The sequence below is a fragment of the Melopsittacus undulatus genome, chromosome 9 (genome assembly GCF_012275295.1).
Source record: "Melopsittacus undulatus isolate bMelUnd1 chromosome 9, bMelUnd1.mat.Z, whole genome shotgun sequence".
Classification (NCBI taxonomy): domain Eukaryota; kingdom Metazoa; phylum Chordata; class Aves; order Psittaciformes; family Psittaculidae; genus Melopsittacus; species Melopsittacus undulatus.
In genome coordinates this window covers 7,721,608-7,744,802 of record NC_047535.1, presented here as the reverse complement: position 1 = coordinate 7,744,802, position 23,195 = coordinate 7,721,608, and the positions used below count along the sequence as shown (strand labels likewise).

Genomic DNA, 23,195 nt, shown 5'->3' with positions numbered 1-23,195 from the left:
CTTAAGTAGTGATGATATGTGGTGCTTTAATGCTTATAATTAAAGCAGGGGCTCAACCTTGAGAGGTACCAGGCATGGCCATCCCCAGAAAAACTATCTGAGAGTGAGTAAAAGCAGAGCATTGCCAGGTTTGCGCATTCCTGCGTGCAAAGTGCCATGGAAAGAGGGAGATTTGACTAGGCAGGTAGAAGGAGAAAGCTGGGTCAGCTGCCACCCTGGCTTACACTGAAAAAGAAATACCCTGTGGCAGCATATTCTACACTTCTAAGCTTGAACCCTGCCTGCATGCCTGCTGTCACATGCATCCCTATGCATGCAGGGATGCATCCTTCTGCCTGCCTGCCCACCTTCCCCCAGCAGTTGTGGGCACACATTCTATCTCCATCCCATTTCACTGCCTCCATGCCATCCTCCCTGAATTACAGTGAAGAAATGGTAGAAAGGAGCCATATCGCCTGGGAACTGCCCTACTTTGGGAATTTTGTGGAAAACAGAAGCACCATTGTCTTAAAATAGAGACAAATGTCGTTAACTTTATAAATAAAATGAGACACTGCTTAGATACATAAGTGGATAAATATTTGGATACTGCAAATACTTATGTTGGCACATGGGTGCATAAATAGTCCATAGACATGGATGATGTCAGGATGCTTTTGTAGAATAGGAGGGATGCACACTCTTATATTGCCCTGATCCTGCTTTGACCCTTTCACTGATGCTCTGGTTAGTGCAGTGATCTTCATGGTGAGCTGCTGCTTTTTCTCAGGAAGGCTTGATTTCTACTCTCCATACTCTGCAGCCTTCTAAGTGTTGCATCTCTGATTCGGAAAGCAGCCTTGGAAGAGAGAGCTTAATAAAGTCAGGCAAATCCATCATTGGAAACAGTCTGATTCAGACCTACCTCCAGTTTTGCTCCTGCGGGTTCCTGATCCAGCAGGATGAGGAGGGCAGAGCTGTGGGGAAACCAGTCTCAGTGGCCACTTGCACCCCTCCAGTGCTCAGGTACCCGTGGGTAGTGATGGCATCTGTTGTGCTCCCTCCTCTGCATAGTGGGGTTTCATCTTTCAGCAGATGGTCTAGAAACACAAAACAATATCTCGGAGTGGACTGTTGACATCCTTCCTTTGTAGGCTTGATTCGAGTAGTCTATATTTGTCCTGTGTGTTTCAAACCGTGCCTTGGAGGATTTGGCTGGGAAGGTTTGGAGAACTGGCTGCCTCCCAAAGCTTTCCCATTACAGATACTCCTTCCTCAGGTTTCAGCTCTTACGCTTCTGCTCATGACCTGAATCAGAAGCACAGTAGTTGCTTAAAGGGAGGAATGTCAGATTCTTATGGTTTCCTAGAAAGATTTGGGTGTTCAGCTTGGCTCTAGAAATGGCAAAAGTTGGTGTGGGTGATGCTTCTTCAGAACGGTTCTGTCTTCTCCTTTCTCGTGGATGACTTTTTACTTTATGTGCCCTGGCTTCCTGTTATAACCAACACTGGTCTATCCCACTTGACTCAATCTCTTGGAAAATCAGTGTTACTAGATGGGTCAATAGCTGATATATGGTTCAAAGTGTAGCCCATAGTGGCTTGAGTGATTCTGAAAGCTTCTCTTTATTTTTCTGGTTGCAATTTAGCCAGGGATGCAGCTCAGCAAATTAATTCATTATGTACCAATCTCCTTGCAAGAAACTTTCCATTCTCACCCACTGATGCCCACTTTAAAGGAAAGCCAGCAAGATTTCATTACCGCTTTACCAACCACCTGCTTGTCAGAGAAGGGCCAAGATTTGACAATGCTACTGAGAACAGGCTCTACTTCCACCTTAAGTTGTGACCTATTGAGAATAAAGTGTAAAAAATACCCCAGATTCCCCTTTTCCAAGCCTTCCTATGACAGGCTACTGGCAAAGACATGTTGGTTCATAGCACTGCCAGAGACTGTACTGAGAGCTCTGTTAAATATAGCAGAACTGTGCAACACCCCCATGCGCCGGACGTTCAGTCTGTTCCTCACTGAATGCTGAGTGATGTGTGTGGTGAAACAGCCTGTTCTTGCCGCTGTTTGGTGGAAGATGCTCTCTATCTTTGTCATCATGAGAAGTACATTGGGGCTGGGTGGCATGCGTGCATCCCGTGGTGAAGATTCCTCTTGGGTACAGAACAAAACAGTGGGCTGGTTCATTGGGGTATTATCAGAAGATGGGTTATCTCTGCAGTGTTCTCAGAAGTCCCTTTAGATCCACCTCTTGGTTTATATTACTTTTTAGCCATTCCCATTAGAAAATATGCTTTTGAAGAACTCACTATTTCCAGCAATATATCCTAGGGATCTTCTGGTCCCACCTTGCCCTGGCTTCTCCCCCATATCCCACCTTTCATTGTGTCATGGCTGCAAACAGAACAAGCAGCTCCCTGCACTGTGCCGCTAATGGGGCTGCAGATTGATAGCTCCTGGTTGCAGAAACACTTGTCAGGGGCTTGATAGGCTGCTCAAGGTTGGCCGGGGTTGGAGTGGAGGGGGAGGGAGAGAGCCACCGAGCTGTGTGCTTGCGTTTTATGGCCCTCCTGGTGGGACTGGTAGGCAGCCTGGCATAGCAACCGCTCAGGGCATTTACCAAGAGATTTATGAATTTGTGATTTTCAGAGGCCCTGAAGCAAAAGTGACTTTAATTAAATTTTTATTCTCTCCCCTCCCTTCCTCCTCCCCATTCTCCTCCCTGCCTGTGGTTTGTTTACTGAGACCCAGCGAAGGTTTTGGAGAACAGGTAGGAGTCTTTGAGTGTAGCCAGGAGGAGCAGAGGATGGCAAAGCAAACAAGCAGATGGCAGATATGATAAAACAGCCCCCGGTTGGCTCTGCCAAGCTCAGAAAAGGCTCTGCGATGCAGTTCAAGGGTCCCACAGTAAGAGCTTCCTGCATCCCTCTGCTCCGGACACAGATTTGGCACAGTGTCCAAGAGGCTGATGGCCAAGCCATGTTCTTGTGCTCTCATTTGCTCAGTGCTCAGATCCTAGCATTGCTTAGGAATTGCTTAGAGCTACCTGGAGGGTGGGGGTGCTGGGGAGGAGAGGCCTTATGTCGCTCTGCATTGCCCTGCTGTGGCTGACAGGCATGTGCAGCCATCCTTCTCTGAGCGGTGGTTCCCTCTACAGAGCGAGCACAAGACCAAAGGAAAGCAGGCAGCCCCCATCTATTATTATTTTGTTTAAAAAGAAGTTTAGAAGAAGAAGATGAAAAATTGGCCCGGCGTTTGCTGTATACTGTCAAGGGAACAGAGGAGGGTCCTCCAGGAGAGGCCATTGTCCAACATGTCTCCCACCACCAGTCTTTGTGATCCTTCCCCAGCCTTAGACTTAGTGGCAGTGTCCCTATACAGCCAAGCGATGTCAGCTCTGTGAATAGATTTCTATCAACCCACTCAGCCCTAAAGAGCTGCAGTTAAAAGGCTCTGGAGACATAATTGTGTCTGCAGAACAGCAGCGATGATTTCCTTGAGAGGTAGGATGAAAAGTGGCTCCATTCCACTACTTCTGCAGAGACTTGATAGCTACTTCTGGAAAGGGGCTTGGTTGAGGTCCAGCTGCCTCCACCACTGCAGCTCTCCTTGCTGCGTGCTGCTTACCTGTTGCAAGCTTGTGCTGCCTGCACGCTTGAGCTGTAGGGTGCTACCAACCTGATGAGTGCCTCCAGGTGAATTTGGGAGTGGGGTTGGCAGGGTCTGCTGCAGGATGCTCTGGCAGCCTGAAGTGGGCTTTGTGCACAGGGCACTTGATGTGATGCTCAGCAGATATATGCTACTCCCAGCTAGAAAGCCACCAGCCTTGTGTAAGCTCACTTTTCCGTTCTTCCTTTCCCTCTCATCACCATGGGGGTGAGGATGCTGCTTATCCCACTCACTCCCTCCTGCTCCCTCCATGGTGCAGATGGAGAAGTTGCTTGAGCTCCACGTGTCTTCAGGTCTGGCTTCCCAGCATGGATGTGTTATGGTGTCACTTGTCATAAGCTGCAAAGCCACCAAGCAAGGAATGTGTTTTGGGGGCATGGGGTGTGGAGCAGGGGATAGCACTTAGTCATGGAGGTAAATGCCAAACACCTCATGTTTCTCTGCCCTCGTGGATCACAGGCTAGCATGAGGCAGCTTTCCTCCCACCTTTCTTCAGGATGTTGAAGAAGCAGCTTAGGGGTAGGATGTGGAATATGTGTAGAGAAACAGAGATTTGGCTGGTGATGGCTCTTACACTTTCATGCTTTAAAAGCTGGTGTATGAGGCTGCAAGAATCAGCAGAAATCAAAAAGAGACTCTGAAGATCCGCCTTAATGTCTCTTCATATTGTGTAGTAATCAGGCCATTACTTGTGTCATCCAAGCCTGGAGTGACAGTTTTGATGCCCAATTCTCTTGCATCCTTTCAGGAGTCCTTTTTAGTAGAGTTTTCCTTTTCTTCGTGCCTCTCTCCTGGCTATAGGAAGATGTTTGCTTTGATCCTGCTGCTTCCAGGGCTGGCATCATGTTCAGGTACCTCTGGTCTCACGTGGAGCTTCACATGCGTTGTCCCTATTCCCCAACCTCCCACTGCAGTGTGTCCATCTGGTTATCTGCCACCTTTAATTTCTTTTCTGAAGCTGCTCTGTTTCACTGATGTCTTCCAGCCAGAAGCCAGTGTCCTGGTTAACTCCTGATGTTGTAAAGGGCAGAGGTGGATCTGGGGTGATTCCCCTTGGGACAGCCGGCAGATGAGATGTGTTCTGCCCCAACCTCCACACTCATGTTGGGCACCAGCTGCTTGTTTCTCAACAGGAACTGGTAGATGCTGCATCCCTGCAGACCGGCCTGTTTGCTTTAATTGATGATTTACCCTCTTGCTGCATAAAACCTCTTGTTTTGAACAGCATTTGTGTTGTGAGGTGTGAGACAAGCTCCTTGCAAGGACTGTGGCACAGCCCTCACCCTGGGACTACTAATCCATCGATGCAGTGACAAGCAATGCATTCACTAGCACCCGTATTGAAATGCAAGCAGTGTTCCTCACTGACCTCTGATGGGAGCCACGTTCATGCCTGCAGCTCATGGGTGAGGAGGGGAGTGTGCTATGCTGTTTAGAAAAGGAAATTTCCCCAGGCCTTGGAGGAATTAATCATTTTATATGCTGGACTCCTGCCTTCTGACTGATCTATCTGAATTACAGATTAACTGGCAGTGTGGGGACAGAGGAAGCCATTTCAATGAATAGCTCTCTAATTTATTAAAGGGGTTGTTTGGGCTGGCGGATCAGCAATGCAGCAAGTTCTCCAAGAGGGGAGTTGGTTTCTGTCCCCCTCTGCATCTCCCAACCTCTTAATCTCCTGCTTGTTTTATCTCCCTGCTCACAGGACCCCTCAGACTCGATGAGGGTCCCAGAAAAGTGAGTTGAAACCCCAGACCACTGATTCTCTTTGCTAATGAGCTGCCAGCTCTGAGAACACTGTAATTTTGGAGCCTTTCTCTGGGGGACACTTCTATGACTTTTAAGCAAAGCCATCACCTTTATGACAAGGACTATAAATTTTGGAGTAAGGCATGACATCCTGGAAAACACCAGTGTATTGATGCTGCAATTGGTATTAGTTGAGCCAAAAAGCGTTAGTCCCTTTCCAATTAGTTCTGCCTGGAAACTGTCGAGAGCTTCCCCCTACCCTATAAGTGTACAGAGGTTTCTTGGAAACCTGCAAAACCTCATTTCTTTAAATATTTTCACTTCAGCAAATGTTGATCCTGGGACTTGCAGCAAAGCTCAACACCCTCAGTGCTGTTATCGATGTGAGCATCATGGGATGGGGAGCACCAAGGCTGCCCAAGCCCCAGCCTTGCGTCCTCTCCCAATTGCTCAGCATAAAGGAAAAAGATTTGTTTGTTTGTGGATCTTTCTAACATCGACTTCATATTCCAGAAGAGTCTCATAATATTGCAAGAGCCGATTTGGGATTTAAACCATTATACAAGTTAAATACATTTTGATTCTGCAAGCAACACACTATTTATCTTGGGATAGAATAAATCTGAGAGACTGATACCACTGCTGGAGATCATCTGAAGGAGGACTGTGGAAGGAAAAAAGTTTTATATTTTCATTGCCCTCATGCATGAACCCAGCCAAAATATGGCTGCAAGGACTGATTATTTTTTGACCATGTAAGGCTTTATCTTTTGGCCTGAAAGTAAACATCACTGATTCTAAGTTTAGGTCTCCAGCTTCGCACCCTGAGCGAACGTAGTCACTTCCTTGCTGGCAGGGACTGGGCACAAGTGTATCTGCTGGAAGTGAACCCAGTCCATTGACATCTGCAGCCTCAGTGGTTGTGCATGATGGTTTCATAAAAATTCCATTTAAAAACAGAAAGGTCAAAAGTTGGCCCAAAAAAAGCAACAACTGGAAACTGTTTTTCTTGAAAAATTACAAGCACTATTAATTACCACATAGGAACCAGATTGTGGTACTGACTAGTTCAGTTTCATGATCCAAGCAGGATCTTGAAAGAAAACCAAGAAGAAAAACACAGAGCAAAGGCAAGCCTTGTGTTGTGCCAGGTACTTTACATTTTGAGCACTCCTTCAGTCTGAAACCTCTGAGCAATGCAGGCATTTATTTTTTTTGCATGTGATAATTTTTTATCTAGACGGCATATTAAATGAAAATAAGGAGGCCTGAAAATTAATGTCCTGTAATGACAGCAAAATCCCTCATTGTCTTGGGAGTCTCCTAAACTGGATGTTTGGAGAGGGGATGCACAGCCGGGGCTCTGGTTACTGCTGAGGAAAATAAACCTTCTTTGCACAGGGGCAGCTGAGCCCTGGGGAGAAGGCGCTGGTGTCAGCATGAAGTGATGTGGCTGGAAGATAGCCTCGTCAGGCTAATTGATCCGGAGCCTTTGCCTTTCCTGCCAGGGCTGCCTGTCTCCTTACCCATAATCCCCACTCCTTTGATGGCTCGTCAGGAATATGGGACTTGGCCCAGTTTTACGTCTATCCAATAACATTATGAAATTGATAGTGACACTTCCATTGGCACTAGTTTCAATAAGAGATTGGAGCCAGAGGACAAGCGATTTGATTTCATGGTGGCTAAGCTTTCCAAGTAGATCAGGACGACCCAAGACTGATTTGGTGGTGGTCAAAGCGTGGGAAGGGGAGCAGTGGAAGGGGGATGGAGGTGGCTGGGCAATGAGCTAATGAGAAACATGCCCAGTGCTTGCCCTCAGCATATACTACTCCTGGCTGGTGGGAAGTATGTGCTGCTGCTCTGATTTGTGCTGCAGAGTTGCTGCTGGCAGTGATTTCTCCCCATTGATGGTGTTTATTAAGCAGTGTTGGGCACCAGTCTTGGTAAAGGTCAGGAAAACACTTGGCCAGAAAGGCAGCAGTGGTCCTACCTGTTGTCTCTGAGGCCTTCAGTGGTTCTTGCTGTTTTCCTTTGTCACAGTCTCATTCTGGAGTGGCTGGGGGCCAGGAGAGAGGGTAAAAGCCATGGGCTATGATAAATTGGAAACACAGGAAGGAAAGGCATGAGGAGCAGGCAGCTCTGCTCCAGGCTTGAGCTTAGTGTAAGGTTACTTAGCCTCTGGGTGCTGCATGCTCAGGAGGAGGTGAAATGCCATCAGAGCCATAGGTGTGCCCATAGGTGAAAGGCAGCCATGGGGTCCTAAGGGTGTGCAGAAAGCAGATGCTGCTGCTGCCCTGCCCATATACCTATATCAGTGTGATTGTCCCCTTGGCAGCAGATCTGAGCATGCCTGGATGTCCATCAACCTGAGCAAGCTGTCATCCACATGGGAAGGGGTTGAGGGAACAAGCGCATTCCTTCTAGCAAGGGCTTAGCATAATGCAGGGCTCAAGAAGTATGTTAGTGCTGCTCTTACGCAATGAGGTATATTGCTTTGGGAGACCTCTTGGCATCTCCCACATGGAACAGAGAAGAGTTTTGGATCTGCAGATCCTGAATCTTTTCACTGGAAGGAGAGCAAAGACATGGTTGTGCATGGACAATTGAGGGGTGTGGAGGTGCAGGGGTCTCCTGTAGACAAGCTGTATGAAACACTGCAGTATATAAAGCGTGTCTTGAGAACAGAAGAGATTAGAAGGCTGATATGATGTTATTCCGATTGATTTTCCTGTTGTATTTATACCTGGAGGTAAAGAGCAGACATACTGGAAATCAATTGGCCCCATGCTCTTCCCTACTCCCTCTACAGCGCTGGTTGAATGAAATGCTTATATCATTTTTACGGTGTGTAAGATGAGTAAGACAAGAGATTAATAGGTGCTGCTGAGGCCTTTACCCAGCTCTCGCCTCGTAAAACTTGTGATACTCCCGAGTTCAAGGTGCCCCCGAGGTGACTTTATTTGGAAAACAACAAGAGGTAAACCTCTAGTCAAGAGGAAGAATGGGAGAAAAAAGTAAATGGCAACAAGCAAAGGATTTGGGGCAGGCAGGATGGTGCGCAGCTCTGGAGCTGAGGGCTGTGTGCAGTGGGATGATGGATGAAGGTTTTGGCTTCAAATGGAGTCAGTCCTGTAAAGAGGGATGGAAATCATCACCCTGTGCATAGCAGATAAAGCAGCAGGGACCTGATTTTGATGTCTTCTTGTGATCTGGTACCCAGCAGCCACCTATGTTGCCCCATAATCCCTTTCTGAGTCTTAACCTTGGGGCTGGGGCAGGAAGGCTGCAGTGGGGCCATGCAGGGAGTTGGGCTGTGCACAGATGCCACATCCCTTGGGTGCTTCTGCTCACTTCTGCCTCATCCTGGTATGTGTTTCTTTGCTGGGGAGGGTTCTGCCGGTGCTGGCTCTGCCATGCCAAGATGCTGTCTCGGGAGGTTTCTCTGCAAAGATGACCCCATCTCTGTGTTGGACCCCATCTGGTTTCTCATGTCCCACAGGGAGCATGCATGCCCAATAATGGGAAAAATTAGCTTGTCACCATCAAGTGGTGGAAGGTGACTGTGGATGGTCTGAATGCCAGCACCAGCATCACTAGACAAAATACTGTCTTACTCCCTGCAGTTATAATCGAACAAAACACACTTTTCTTCCCCTCCTGTTGCCTGCACCATTAGCTAGTTTCACCTGACCTCAGCAGTGAAAACCTTTTCCTGTTGGCAAACGAAGCAGCTTCACAGTATCTATCTGCTAGTACATGGAGGAAGGTTTTGGCTTGTCAATACCGAAAGTCAGCAGCTCCTTTCATTGCAGGACCTGAAGTATTCTCCTGGTTACCTCATGCCCTGTTTGCAGTCCCTTTCCTGGTTATGTGCTTTCTGAGTTGCTTGGGTACCAGCTGGGCCTGAAGCTTTAAGCCTAGATGTGAAAATTCCTGCTTTGCCTTCCTGCAGGTGCTGGCTGGTTTTGCTGTCATGCATGGCCCTGGCTTGTCAGATCCATCCCTTTTTAATTATCAGATTGTCTCATCTATAAGCATTTTCTGTGGCTTGTTCTGCTGGGTTTATGCATTTCTGCTGTCACACATGTTGACTTTATTCTTTATGTGATTTGATCTTCATGCTTCCATTCCTGACCGCGGGTGTTTATAGGATTTGTGTCTAAGAAAGGTGGAAAAAGGACATGAGAGGGGTGAATGAGGTTTGGGGATTCTTTACCCCTGATGGATTTTGAGTGATGCTCCATACTGCCAGGGTGAGTGGAGGCTGGAATGGGCAAAGGGAAGATGTTCAGGGTACCACAGCCTCTTTGCCCTAATGCATTCCCTTTTGCAGCAAAAGCTGCCTTTTCACCTTGCAAACACCTGAAACAATAAGAGAGAAAAGGAGATGTTAATATGTAAAGAGGGAAAGGGGCTTCTGTAAACAGCAGCATTTTTGCAGGCTGTTTTATCAGGAAAAAAAGTACTTTTAGGGTCACTTTTAAGGGCTCTCCCACTGACAGCAGATCCAATAGCCTTTTTCTATACAACAGTGCACCTGTGATTTTTAAGAGGGTGGAAGGTGGCAGCAGGTTAGGGGAAGAACCATGTATCCAACCAAGCAGTGAGGAGGTGCAGGTCCCCTGGGTCTGTCCTTTGCTCCCTTTCACGTCAACATCCAATGAGATCTTCACCTCCAAGAGATTGTTGAGATAATTTCATTCAGGAGAGGGGGAAATGGATTTCTGCTTGGCCATTTGCCTTTGCTGCTAGAAGCATTTCGAGCAGACCCATTTGAGAGCTCAAATTGATGTTCTTGGAGTCTTCATCTGCAAAGCTCAATGACTTTGTGTACATGCTGTTTCCTTAGCTGATGGGAGAGTCTGTGCCCCATGGGCCATGGCAGAGGAGGGGTTGGCACCTTTGCAGGCTCTGCAGCCGGCCACGATGTGGTTCAAGCAAGAGCCATGCTATATGGGCCAGTCTCTGCAGTGATGCCTTCAGCTCCTGTGATGTGCTGCAGGGGTTATGCAGGGATAACCCAAGGAGAATCTGGGGCAGGAGACAGAACTGAGCTGCATGATTGTGGGAAAAGCTACTTGGAGCTGGTAGACATGATGGCAAGCACACGGAGCTGGAATTAGGGGGTTCTCTGGTTAAAGCCCAGTGTTTTATAGAAGCAAGGGGTCTGCTGCAGCTCAGGGGAAGAGGCACCACACGATGAACCATCCTGTGGTTGGGATCAGAGACCCCAAGGGTGAAGAGAAGTGGCTGCTTCCCATTGCAGGAGGGCAGGGGACAGGCTGGAGCCCACGGCAGTCTGGCTCCAGGCATGTCCTGCATAGGCACCAAACACTGACTTGGCCTCAAGCCCACATCTGCCAATAAAAATTAAGAAATTGATTTCCTTTTGTTTGCCTGACAGCACGAGGCTCTCTTCATGAGACAGTAAATGTAATCCTGCTCTGAGCACGGCTGGGGTTTTAATTGTATTTGTTGTGCATTCGCTTATTGTTTTATGAGTTTCAGTTCTCTCCCTCCTTGGTGCAGAGATCAGCCCTAAGGGGGGTGGTTTGATTCCAGCTCCAGCAAAAGGTTGGGATATTTTAAACCTGTTTTTGTTTTCAAATTGTTTGTTTCCCTGGTAGTGTGGGGGTTGGTTTTCTACCTGCTTTAAAAATAAACGTGTATGGGCATATGTAGAGCTTGTAAAGCCGAGAGATCCAGCCTTGGAATTATGTGCTTGCAGTTGGTGGTACAGGCTTTTGAAGAACAGCATTTTAAGATTAAGATCAGGGAAATATGGAAGTGCCAAGAGAGATTTGAAGTCAGAGGAGGAGGGGATTTGATATATACTATATGTCGGAGTTTAATGAGGTCTGTTTCAGTGCTTGCTATACAATTTGTGGTGACCCACTTTACTAGGAAAGTTTTTTTTTCCTGGTTATGGGTCATATACAGTTCCTAATTAAGTAGATTAATTGTATGTCTCCTTTATATTACACGGGCAGATATGGATGGCACAATTAGCTCTTGCAGTGATCATTTTGATCGAAAAATGATGTTCTGAGTAGTAGCTCTTGGAGGCATGGAGACTGAATGGGGGATTGCCCTGCAACCCTGAGCACTCATTGCTGTCTGCTTCAGCAAACTCAGGTTCTGTCCTGAGCATGTGGCCTGGGATGTGGCTGGAGTTGTCCTTTCTGAAACAGTATTGGAGACGTTATTGCCCCATCCCGATCCAGTCCTGCACCAGGGTGCCTCAGATGCTGCCCAAACCCAGCCTGCAGCACTGGCGAGATCCCTCCTTGGGGTTTCTGTGGAATCATCATTCCTTGCAGAGAAAACTGCTGCAGCCTGGGAGCACTAAACTGTCCTTGAAGAAAGTTTCTTTAACCTTTCCCTTCCCAGTGGCTGAACTCCTGCAGCATTCCTGGGTTATCTGTTCCAGTGCTCAGCCATCTGTACTGCTGGGCACTGGGGAAAACATTCAAACCCTAATCTCCCTCAGTGCAATTTAAACCTATTATTTCTTCTTTTATCCCCAGTGGACACGGAGAACAGCTATTATATTTCTCTTTGCTGCAACCTTTTACATATTTGAAGGCTGTTATCATGTGTCCCTGCAGTCTTCTTCTCTCAACACAAAGCATAATTATTCCAGTTTTCCTTTGGAGGTCATGCTTTCTACACCTTCAGTTGCTTTTGTTGCTTTGGAGAGGTTACTGTGATGGCAAGCTGGAGTTTTTGTTGTTTCTTCACCTGTCTGCCTTGGAGCATTTGTTATGTTATGGATGCCTGTGAAGTGCCCGTTATCCTCTCCAATTTGTGGTTGTTTGTAAAGTACCTTATATTCCTGAGCCTATGTTTTATCAGAAAGTACAGCTCTTAGCCTTGATAAATAATTTACCATTATGATATGATCATGCAAACAGGGGCTTCCTAAGCTATTTATTAGTATTTGCTTTATTTTTCTTAAGCAACAGGTTATCCATGTAACACTGTGAACAAACCAGGCAATAGACATGGACTAAAATGTATATCCTATTTCTTAGAGCTTCCAGATGAACAAGGAAATGAGGACAAACATTAAGCCAAACTCCAGTTTAGTTACAGGGAAGAGTGCTGAATAGAGAGGGGCAGGAGATTTTATGAAAAGCAGAAATTTGGGGGTAATCTGGAGAAGTATTTGCAATGTTTTTGTGGAGGTGATAATATCAGGGTGGATGCAAAGCAAGAAGAATGGGAACATTGTTGGGATGGATGGATGGGTGGATGGATGGATAGGCAGGCTGACCAGGAGGCTGGGAAGAAAAGAGGGTGGAGATGAGGTTTGGAATGGTGGTGTTTGTCTGAGACGTCTTTCTTGAGAAAGAGAAGTTGGCTATAGAGATGTAGGAGGGAGAACATCATTGCTTCTTGTGATGTTTTCAAAAGCAACGTTTTCAAGCTGTTTCACTGCTTTTTGGTTAACATTGGATTCATTTTGATCTTCATTTTCTGGTCCTTGTGGTTGACTCTCCCACTGGTGTTGCAAAGGGGGCAGGTTAGCAGTGGCTGTAATGGAGCAGGGGCTGACCATCTCTTCACCCAGGCATAGTCCTAGGCAGCCTTAATGTCTTCTCCTCAGCTTTCCTTGTGGCTCCATTGCTGCTGCTGACATTGCTTCCCTGACAGGAAAACTGCATGGGGTTAGCATGGAGAACAGTTAAACTCTGTCCTGGCAGACAGTGTGGATGCTGCTGGTTGGTGAGGCCCCTGCTTGGATAGAAGGAGAGACATCAAAAGCCTTTCAGAGTATAAGTGTTCAATGCTCAGCACATACAATGGCTTCTTAAGGTATTAACATACAGGCTTTTTATGATTAGTATCCACAGTATGTTTGTCCATAACAGGCTGAGTTTTTCACAAAAACAGCTACTGCATCTCTTTAGATTTTAAGTTTCAGAGGAGTTCCAAAATATAAAATACTGTGGTTTAAGATCATAGGATGTCAATTGGAGTTACCCCAGGCTACCTTGACGACTACTCTGCATTTTTACAGTACAAAACTCTGCCCATTTCTCTGTCTAGTGTGAGGTGAACCCAAGTCTTAAAATCTGCGCTTCTTGTTTTTTTAATACATTTTTCGTCTAACCTTACCTGGAAAATGTGTTGCTGAAGCTGGTGAGAATTCTTCCAAATAAAGCCATTCATCAGCATTATACATCGAAAAACTCAACCTCTTTACCTACTTAACAGCAAAAAATACATGCTATTCCCAAGATAGATTAAAAAAGTTGAAGTCTAGATAGCTGCTTTATATCCAGGAGTTACTCATGGCAGTATATATTTTGAGTGTCAGAGCAATAATCAAGCCTATAAAAGTGATCGGTGACTGCTTGATATCAATGATGTTTTAGGAGTCTGTCTCAGCCTCGCACAGTGAGTTCAACACTTGCCTGAGTCTAAGAGGGGCAACAAAGTGGCCATAGGCTTAAATGGAACTGGAACTCAGCTGTGACCAGTCAGAAGAGATAGGAAGGAAAGAATAAAGTGATAAAGAGCCATGACTGTGTTGCAGGAGTTAATGTTGTCCAGATTTCTACTCCTTCCTCCCGCCCCAAAAGTTAACAGGAGAAACTTGGAGAAGCCCTCAACTGTAAATTATGCCTTCAATACAGTTATATCCTGTAGAGGATATTGGGGTCCATAGGTTGAAGGTTATGTTACAGTTCATGCCAGCTCAGTGCCTCTGTCATCAGAAGTGCTTCTGATAACTGGAAAGCTAGTGTGTTTTGAACATCTGGTGTGTTCCATAGGGCTCTTAAGAATGGGATTGATTTTGGGTGTTTCTGAAGACCTGGAAATGCAGTCAGAGGCAGTAAACTGTCTGATTTTTGCAAGGGTAGGGTATACTTAATGTGATGTCCTATCCCTGTGGTGTCAGGACTGCAACTGCCTTGGCCATTCTTGGCATTTCCTACTTTTGCAGAAGTGTAAAGGGGTTGAGATGGTGATGGAGTATTCAAGTTCAGCTGTGACGCTTTCAAGAATTGGTAGATGTAAATGGCCAAGCTTGACAGCATCAACTTGAGCTGGATGACTAAGAAGCTGAGTCCATTCACAGGACACAGTGTTTGCTGGGGAATGGGAGTGCAACTGACAGTTGGCTTAGACAAGGCTCCCTTTTACTCCATAGATTTTAGACAGGTTTGGGGCATGAAACTAGGGATGACACATGTAGAAAGCCCTCAAAGAAGTGAGCTGCATTTTTCCATCTATGGAGTGTAGTTAGTCAGACTCCATATCTGCTTATTGGCAAGGAAAGTGCCATCAGAACATCGGGCAAGCTGGCTGTGCTTAGTTTCACAAGCACCGTATCTCCTTGATCCTGTCCTACTCTTTTAGATGTAGCCATGTCCTTCTAACCTTCTTGTGCCAGAGAGACACTGCCATCATCTATGCTCCTTAAACAAGAGGATGAGCTGTGCAAGGGTTAAGTGTTGGCAGGGAATTTTACCCCCAGACATTCCCAGCAGGATCTGCACCAACCTGGCTTATGTCCCATGGTTGGTTCTGAAACCAACCATCCCCCTCCAGTACTAATGCTGTAGGAAGTGTCCTCTACTCCTTGCTACCAACATGTGATTCCTGCTCTCAAAGCACAGGACAATGAAGACTTGCTTCATTCACTAGACAGGCCTTTCGCATCCCACTGCCTCATATTAGGCACCTTCCTTTGAAGCAACATCTTGGCTGCTTAGGGAGAATAAGCCCTCAATAGCCTCTCCCACTGCTCCACTGCAAGGGAGATCTTATGCTCTGTCCTCAAATTATTTACACCAGTCTATACCAGTTCTGATTTGGTTTGTGGACTGCACCTTGGAATCCAGAGGTCTCCCCTTCCCACCACAGCCAGACAAAGGAACACGTGCACCATAGAAAACCCAGTCCTCCTGGTTTGCATGCACAGAATTGACTTGCAAAAGAACAGAAGTCATTCAAACCGAAATTGCCTGTTTGCTTTCTGTATGTGGAGACACACAGAGTGTGAAGTCCCAACAGAGGCATCTTGCGGCAGGAGCTGAGTTTTGCCTTTCAGAAGCTGGAAGGCACATGGACTCGGGGAGCAGCGTCAAAAAAAGCCAGAACCTGCCAGAAGGAATTCACAATAAAGGGAGAGGCTTTTTTCCTTGTGACTAAAGCACCTGTTATGGCTGCCAGGACTCTGCTGATTACACAATAACTTTATTATATCCCACTTGGAAGAACAAACAATACTTGAAGCTCCAAAAATGAGCAGCCTTTAGACTAGATTAATGCAGGCAGAATGACTGCATGGAGCCAGTGTCCGCCCCATCGAGCCAGAAGCTCCAGAGAGCAAAATGGCTTGAAGATTCTCCTCTTTGTTGCTACTCATATATAATAAAGTAATTGTGTAATTATAAGTAGATTACTGATGGGAGAGAGGCATTTTGTATGCAGTGTAGGTAAAAGACTGGTCTCTCTGAATAGGTTTGAAGGCTCAGTGCAACATCCCTGCTTGTTTTGGCTTGAGTATCTGGTAGCCTTCAAACATGAGAAAATGAGCATCTCTACTTGAGTGTGGTTTTTCTCCCTCTGTGAATATACAAGGGAGGTCCTCATGGAAGATTGCAGTGCAGTCCCCAGGTTCCTGTACTTGTGCAGCATGAATGGCTGCAGCATGGCTTAGGAGGTTTCACCTCATGATGGAGGCGTGTGTGATATTGGCATGCAGGTCAAATCACAGGGCAGGTGAGAATAGATGAAAGTGGGAAATATTGTATTAAGGCCTGATGTCCCCTGAGGTTTCCAAACTTGGCAGCTCATAGTAAAGGCTGATGTTAGGTCTAAAAATAAAATAGAGCATAAGCCAAAAATGAAGGTATTGTGAAATAGCTGTGTCTGGATGAAACTGGAAGAAGGGAAACAAGATGGGCAACACATTGTGCAAGAGAAATTGTGTGAATATGGGTTTGGGTTGAAATAGATCTTCTTTTGGGGGTGATGTTTCTTCTGTTTAAAATCAGTTACGTATTCTGCCAAGCTTATGATGACAAGGTAAACAGGCACCACAGTGACTGATGTGTCTTGTGACAGCTAGGAGAGGACTTTGTGCAGGACTCGCCTCTAATGTGGTGTCACCTGCAGCTACTTTATCTCCTGCAGGATTGTTAGCCTGGTACCCTAAAACCAGGAAAGGAAGCTTGAGATGTCTTCCCTGTCCTGAGAGCTGCCTGGAGAAGCTAACATTGGGGGTGGGACACCTGCCAGGTGTGCTAGGACCAGCATCCTGTCCAGGGGCTGATGGTGATGTGATCATCAGGTCTTGTGGGTCCCTTTCCCCTTTCCACTGTTGTGCCTGACGAATGTGCTTGGTCTTTGCAGGTCCTGTGGCAGTGATCAGCGGAGAGGAGGATTCAGCCAGTCCCCTCCACCACATCAACCATGGCATCACAACGCCCTCATCCCTGGATGCTGGCCCAGACACAGTGGTGATCGGCATGACCCGCATTCCCGTCATCGAGAACCCCCAGTACTTCCGACAAGGTCACAACTGCCACAAGCCAGACACGTGTGAGTGCCCGATCCGGCCAGAGCCTCCTGCAAGGATCAGGGGATGGGTTGGGGGAACAGGGGAAGGAAGGCAAGGAAGAAGAGGTTAAGGGGATGAGGAAAGAATAGAAGGAGGTTTTTGAGGAGAGCGGGTCTTGGTATGGTCCAGAAACCAAAGTGAATCTCAGGTCTCAGAAATCACAACATACATGTAGGGGCTTCCAGAGAAGACTTTCCACTCTCACCTTCACCTCCCTTCACCTTCCCTCCGCCACCCACCAGTCACCTTCCCCCTTGCCTTAAAGTGCCATTCAAAGCCAGGCTTTGCCTCACTGGGTCCAAGTGCGAGGTCTCAGGCATGAGCAAGAGCCGCCTGGGAGTGTGGGGATGGATATGATTCCTACCTGCTGGTTAAAGGACCTGCCTCCCCTTCCTCCTCCAGCAAAAGCTTCCCAGCTATGGGGCTGCCTCATTGGCTCTCCACTGAGCCAGGGAGAAGCTCAGGACACGTGGCAGTAGGTGGGGCAGATGTATGGAGATGAAAGCCAGGAGGCTTAGATGCTGGATGTCTTGTGATCGTGGGCTTCTGTAAAGCTTTTGCATCTTTCCTGTATAAATCTGGTTTGTGAACTGGGTTCATTAGACTAGCAGGGGGTGACCAAACTGTCCTCTCTGTTCTGTATTCCTAAATCTGGAGCATCAAAGTGCTGGATAAAAGGATGTTTTTGTGGGAGTCCCACACCGCTTGCTATGCAAGAGATGAGATGCAGCAATCCCCGACATGCAGTTCGCAGCCAGTATTTGAGTTCTTACCAGGTCTGAGATGCAAACTGAGTAATGCAGGAAGCTTGGTGATGTTCCTCACCTGCTATTGCTCATCCTTTTGGTGTGTCTTGGGTCCAGGTAGAACTGGAAAAATAAAAGGCTGGCAAAAAATGTGGAAAATCCCTAACCTGTGCTATCACTGTGGCTCAGCCAGAGGCAGGGAGTACTGCATCACCTCTGCTCTCCCCTTGGCTGCTAGTTCATGAGTGAAGGAGATGTAACTCAGCTCCTGGAGGCAGGGAGGAGGAGGCTGATCTCTGCTCCTGTGGACCCTGCCGTGCACCCTCCTGGGTCCTGTGAGCTGGTGCCCAAGCCGATATCACTGCGCTTCAGTTGGCAGAGCGATGTGGAGTACCCAATGAATGTGCACAGACCTCCCTTTGATTTTCATATTAACATGTTAAATCTGGTCTGCTTGTAGAGAGGGGAGGAGGAGGGCAGCAGTGATTAGGCAGGAGTGGAGAAGCTGGATATAGTGTGTTTTTTCTGTGCTGTTAATTATGTATTTTACATTTCTTATAGCACCTCATCTCAGAATGATTTACAAACTCTGATGGCTTGGGAGGGAGTTTCCCCCTCTTTATTTTTTGCCTTTCCCTCCTGCGCTCTCTTGAATCTCTTTAATCTATGTGCCGACCAATGCAAGAGGAGGTGCTGCTGCAGTGGCAGAGCTTAAACCTCAATGGATTAAGTTTCGCTCTGTGTGTTTGCCCTGTGGGGCTTGTCACTATTGGGTGGGTTGGAGAAGTTACTTGCAGCAGGATTTGGCCTGGGAGTTTTGTGCCATTTGATTAGGATCTGAAGAGCTCACAGGGATGCTTGGGGGTGGCATCTGGAGCCAATTCTGCCATGGAAGGCACCACAGTGGGGGGAATGTTGCACTAGTGACAACTGTGCCCACTTGGAAATCCACAGCAAATCACCACTTCTGAGCTCCAGGTTTCCTGGAGCTGAAACCAAACCCCACATACAGGCATTCCTTCTGGGTGCTTAACTAAAGGCAAACCACAGCTGGATGCTGGCAGGCTGAAAGCTCTTGTGTTTTTTAGGCTTGTCATGCATGGGGCAAAACCCAGGCTTTGACACCTCAGGCAGGGCTGGATTCGGTGTGTGTTTTGTAGTTTAGTCCCCAAGACTCCACTTGAAGAAAACTTCTGACTTCAATGGTGGCTTTGCTTGAGGCTGGAAAGTTTCAAAGTTCACCTTTTAAATTAACCATGCTTTGGGGAGCTTTTGCTTTAAGGGGTTTGTTTGATCTGATGTGCTCTGCTCAGCTTAAACCTCAGCTGGACAATATTTGTGGCTCCCATTCTCCCCATGGTTTTTATGCCAGAGGGTTTTTCTTTCCCCCTGTGCAGAGCCTGGGCACAAACACTTCTTCATTTGCTGTCAGTTGTGGAGAGAACTCCTCTGGGCTGGGGAGTGCTTTGATTCCCAGCTAAGCTTGTACTGATGCAAGCTGTCATCTCTGCTGCCACCCACCTCCCTTTGCTGTCCAGCTGTGAGCAAAGGTGCTCCAAAGCACCCAGCATCTCCCCTATGTACAGAGGTGTTGATAAAACAGCATCTTCAGCAAACAATTTCTCTCCATCATGAAGCTTTTCTCCTTCCTTCCTCCTGCAAGCATGCCTGTGCTCTCAGATGTCTGGATTGTGAGGACATGCCGATACTGATTGCTGCGCTGCAATGAAGAGAGCAAACTCTATATGCTTAATGCAGTATTAATAGTACATTGATGTGATATAGATTTCTGTCACCCTCTATACTAGCAAACATCGCTTATCACGCAGGGATGACAGGTGTTTATTCCCAACCACTTAGCTCTGCATAATGGAATTGCAGCTGAAATATGGAGAGCAGCTCCCTGCCCATGGAGCTGCAGCCCCTCTTGCTCCCACTGTGCAATGCTGTTTTATGGGCAATTCTTGTTAATGTGTCCTCAAGAAGATAAAGACTTGTTCCTCACTGGGGATGTGCTGTCCTCACATCAGTGGCATGAAGGGCACAGGAGCCAGCTCTCACCTCTCACTTTCTGGGATTCTTACAGTTGTCTCTTACTCTTTTCTACTGCTGCCCAATATAGAGCAGCAGGAGGGACCCTGGCTCAGGGTTTTCTGCCTTCCTGCTGAGGGCTTCTCAAAAAACAGTGGGAGAAACTGCACCACTGTGTTTTATTGTGATGAAGTCTTAGAGAAGATGCTCTCACCATCTTTACACTGTAACTCCATGGCATGCTGGGCAGTGCTAGGGTTTGCAACCAGTCTCTCCTTCAGGCATCCTCAGCTCTGCCTGGAGGGTTAAGCAAAGAGCTTAGCAATGGGGACAGTCCAACCACAAATCAATTTCAGAAGAATAAGCTAAAACAGTGTTTTTCTCCTGATCTTTGCACGTGGAAGAGAAACCAAGTGGCATATCTGCATGGCAGATGTCACCAGGAGGAGTGGTAGGTTGTGATGAGTTTGCACCTCTCTATATTTGGAAGTAAAACAGATGAGAGAATTAAAACAGGACTTCTTGTGGTAAGCACCGTGGACAGAATATACGATGAGAAGAGAGGGTGTAGAAGCACATGGCTTCAACCTATGGTCATAGGTTTTGGTAACATAAAACATGATCCAGCCTCCAGAAGACGGCTATTGATCCTTCTGGGCAGGATTGGCAGTAACTGCAACTTCTTACCTTAGCTCCATCTCCTGATGTTGAGGATTTGAATTTGCAAAATCCAAGCTTTGTATTTATCAGTAGCTGGACATTTCTGCAGTGAAGGATTGGTAATGTTCCAGAAGAAACCTTTTGGAAGATTGTTTTACTTTAATAATAGTAATTAAATAGGAATTAACTATAAGCACAATGCATCAGATGCAGATTAGTTCTTGGATGTGATCTCTCCAGCTTTACTCAAATGCCACAACATGGTTTTGGAATTGTTTTGTCCCCTCATATATTTCATCCCAAAAAATAGAGAAGAAAATCCAAACCTTAATGCAGAAAATGAATCCTTTGCAGATCCCTGCCCACTTCCCATCAGCAGATGCTCAGATCTCACAAGCACTGTGAAGCTGGACTTTTGGGAGCAAGTGGTTTGATTTTGGTGGAAGGTTTTGCCAGACATGGCCGGAGCTGGCTGTGCTTTCCTCTTCCAGGACTGGCACAGCCTGGGGACTGGGATGCATTCTCCACACGGGTGGAGCAGCCGTCCTTCCGTAGAGTCCTAATGAGGGCTTTTTTTCAACCTCATTTATTACAGGCTGCCCTGACATAATTGCATATTCAAAGTTAGTAATTACATGTATTCATGCTAATTAAGTAATTAGATATAATTACACTAACTGTAAATACATGGTAATTGGCTAAAAAGAAGTACTCCAGAAAAAAAAACAAGGCAAATCACACAATAAAAGCGCCATCAACACTCTTTCACTCCGTACCCTGTCTTTATCTTGTATTTCAGTGCAGTTTAAAGGGAACATTTTGGTCATTTCAAACCTCATATTTTTAAACAAATAGATTCCCTCACCTCTGCTTCTGACGGGTCTTGAAAACAAAAATGAGAAGGATGTTTACCTTTACCACTCTAAATTCTTTCTGTTTGCCTAGTGTGTTTTGTTCATCTTGGGCATGAGAAGCTAACAAGTATGCAGTGTGACTATTTCTGGTCACTTCATGTTCCCATTTTTGCCAAAACCAACAAGAACAGGAAAATAAAGCCATCAATGTTTGCAGTTTTATTTGGCTCAAAAAGAAAACCGAAACTGTTGGTAATGGAATAGAGAGAAACATTTTCTCCCCCTTTCCCCCAGGAGTATAAGAGGATTTGTCAAATGTTATTTCCATGCAATATAATCATGGATCCCAGTGTTCAGTGACAGCAGCACTCTGCTGCCCTGTGCCCATCCTGGGGCCAGGCTGTGCAGGTCTCAATCCCTCCCACAGATATTCGTTGTTTCTCCAAACTTCTCCTTTCCTCTAACATGAAAGCCCCAGGCTCTTCTCCATCAGGACCCAATGCCCATTACTCCTCTGAACTAGGCAGTTGTGGGTTGGCTCATCTGCACTGGTATCCTCACTGTCATATGGTCTTATCCTTCTCTGTCAGTCCTTCTCAATGAGAAACTTTGAGGGGATTTAACGAGGACCTATGAGTAGCTGTGTACTCATTTATGTGCTTTTTTGCTACTCTATTCTTCCTCTCCTCATTTGGCCTAGCAAAGCCTGTGTTCATTGCTTGGGTCTGTGGAAAAGTTCTAACCTCAACACTGAACTGTGAGCAGCTGGGAAGGCATTGGAGGTCCCTGCAGTGATCTTCTGCCTCTAAATTCCCCTTCCTTCTGGTTGGTGGTTGCCTGTCACAGAAACTGCTCTGAGTTCCAAATGCTGATGTGAATGTCCTGCAAAGATCCGGATGTGGAAGCAACCCCACAGGTGCCAGCTGGCTGCTTCCAGAGCTGATGCTGCAGGTACCTGAAGAAAAGTGTGAGCAACCAAAATTACTGCTTCTGTCCCCTGATGGAGCAGAACTAAACTTCCTTTGTGCCCAGCATCATCTTCTCGTCCCCTTTTGTGCAACATCTGACTAGCAGAGATCCTATGGCCGCTGGGATTTGGTGCAACCTGCAACCTCTTACCAGCCTTCTCAGATGGTTTTTCTTACCTGTGGCTATTTTATGCTCTGCATCATTTCATCCAGCTCTGAAAGAGCAAGTAGAAGAAATACCCACATTTTGCAGAACCCAGAAGTCCAACTGCATTTGCAGAGGGCTCAACCCACCTATCACTCTTGGAATTGCAAACTCATGCTCAGCGAGTCGAACTTCCTGCCAAGATGGTGCTGCAGAAATAAGAGCTTTTCTTGGAAAAGCTGGGAAAATCCATTGTGTGCAGCTTGCCCTCAGCCAGTTCTGTAAATGGTGTCTGTGTGGTTGTATCAAGAGAAGGAAAAGCAGCATGAGAGGGTGGGAAACATGGCTCTGCCTGGCCCATCTGCTGTAGCCGCTGCAGCCAGCAGTGCAGCCCTGGCTTGCTCCAAATGTGATGTGCACTCGACTTGGTTTGCACACAAGCCGATTACCTCCTGTTTGGGTTTTAGATCCTATCTCTATTACTTTAATGTGTATTTACTGAAGATATCTGTAGCAACACCCGAGATCAAAGGGGGATGAGCAGGCTCCAGCCCCTCATGGGGAAGTGACGTTGGCAGCATAGCTGTGGTGAGTGGTGGATGACACATTGCTGTTCCTCGTGATGAAGATCCAATAAGAAGCAGAATATGGCTTTGGGCTGTTAATGTTGACCTGCCTCCAGAGGGGCTGCCTTGGTGGTGGAAATACTCCTTGGATACAGACGTTAAGAAGCAGACAGGGAAGTATTTTCTCATACAAAACTCTGCCTGCTCCTTTGGCCTAAAAACATCTCCTCTGGACCAT

At 46.6% G+C, this 23,195-nt stretch overlaps 1 protein-coding gene across 5 annotated transcripts in view; it reads left to right on the top strand.

Annotated features, from left to right (window-relative positions):
- Positions 1-23,195, top strand: part of NTRK3 (neurotrophic receptor tyrosine kinase 3) — a 203,856-nt gene that overhangs the window by 93,015 nt on the left and 87,646 nt on the right. For all 5 annotated transcript variants that reach the window (XM_005148762.3, XM_005148765.3, XM_005148764.4 and 2 more), the window contains one exon: positions 16,780-16,968. In XM_005148762.3, coding sequence (XP_005148819.2) covers positions 16,780-16,968 — 189 coding nt within the window. The remainder of the gene's footprint in view (positions 1-16,779; positions 16,969-23,195) is intronic.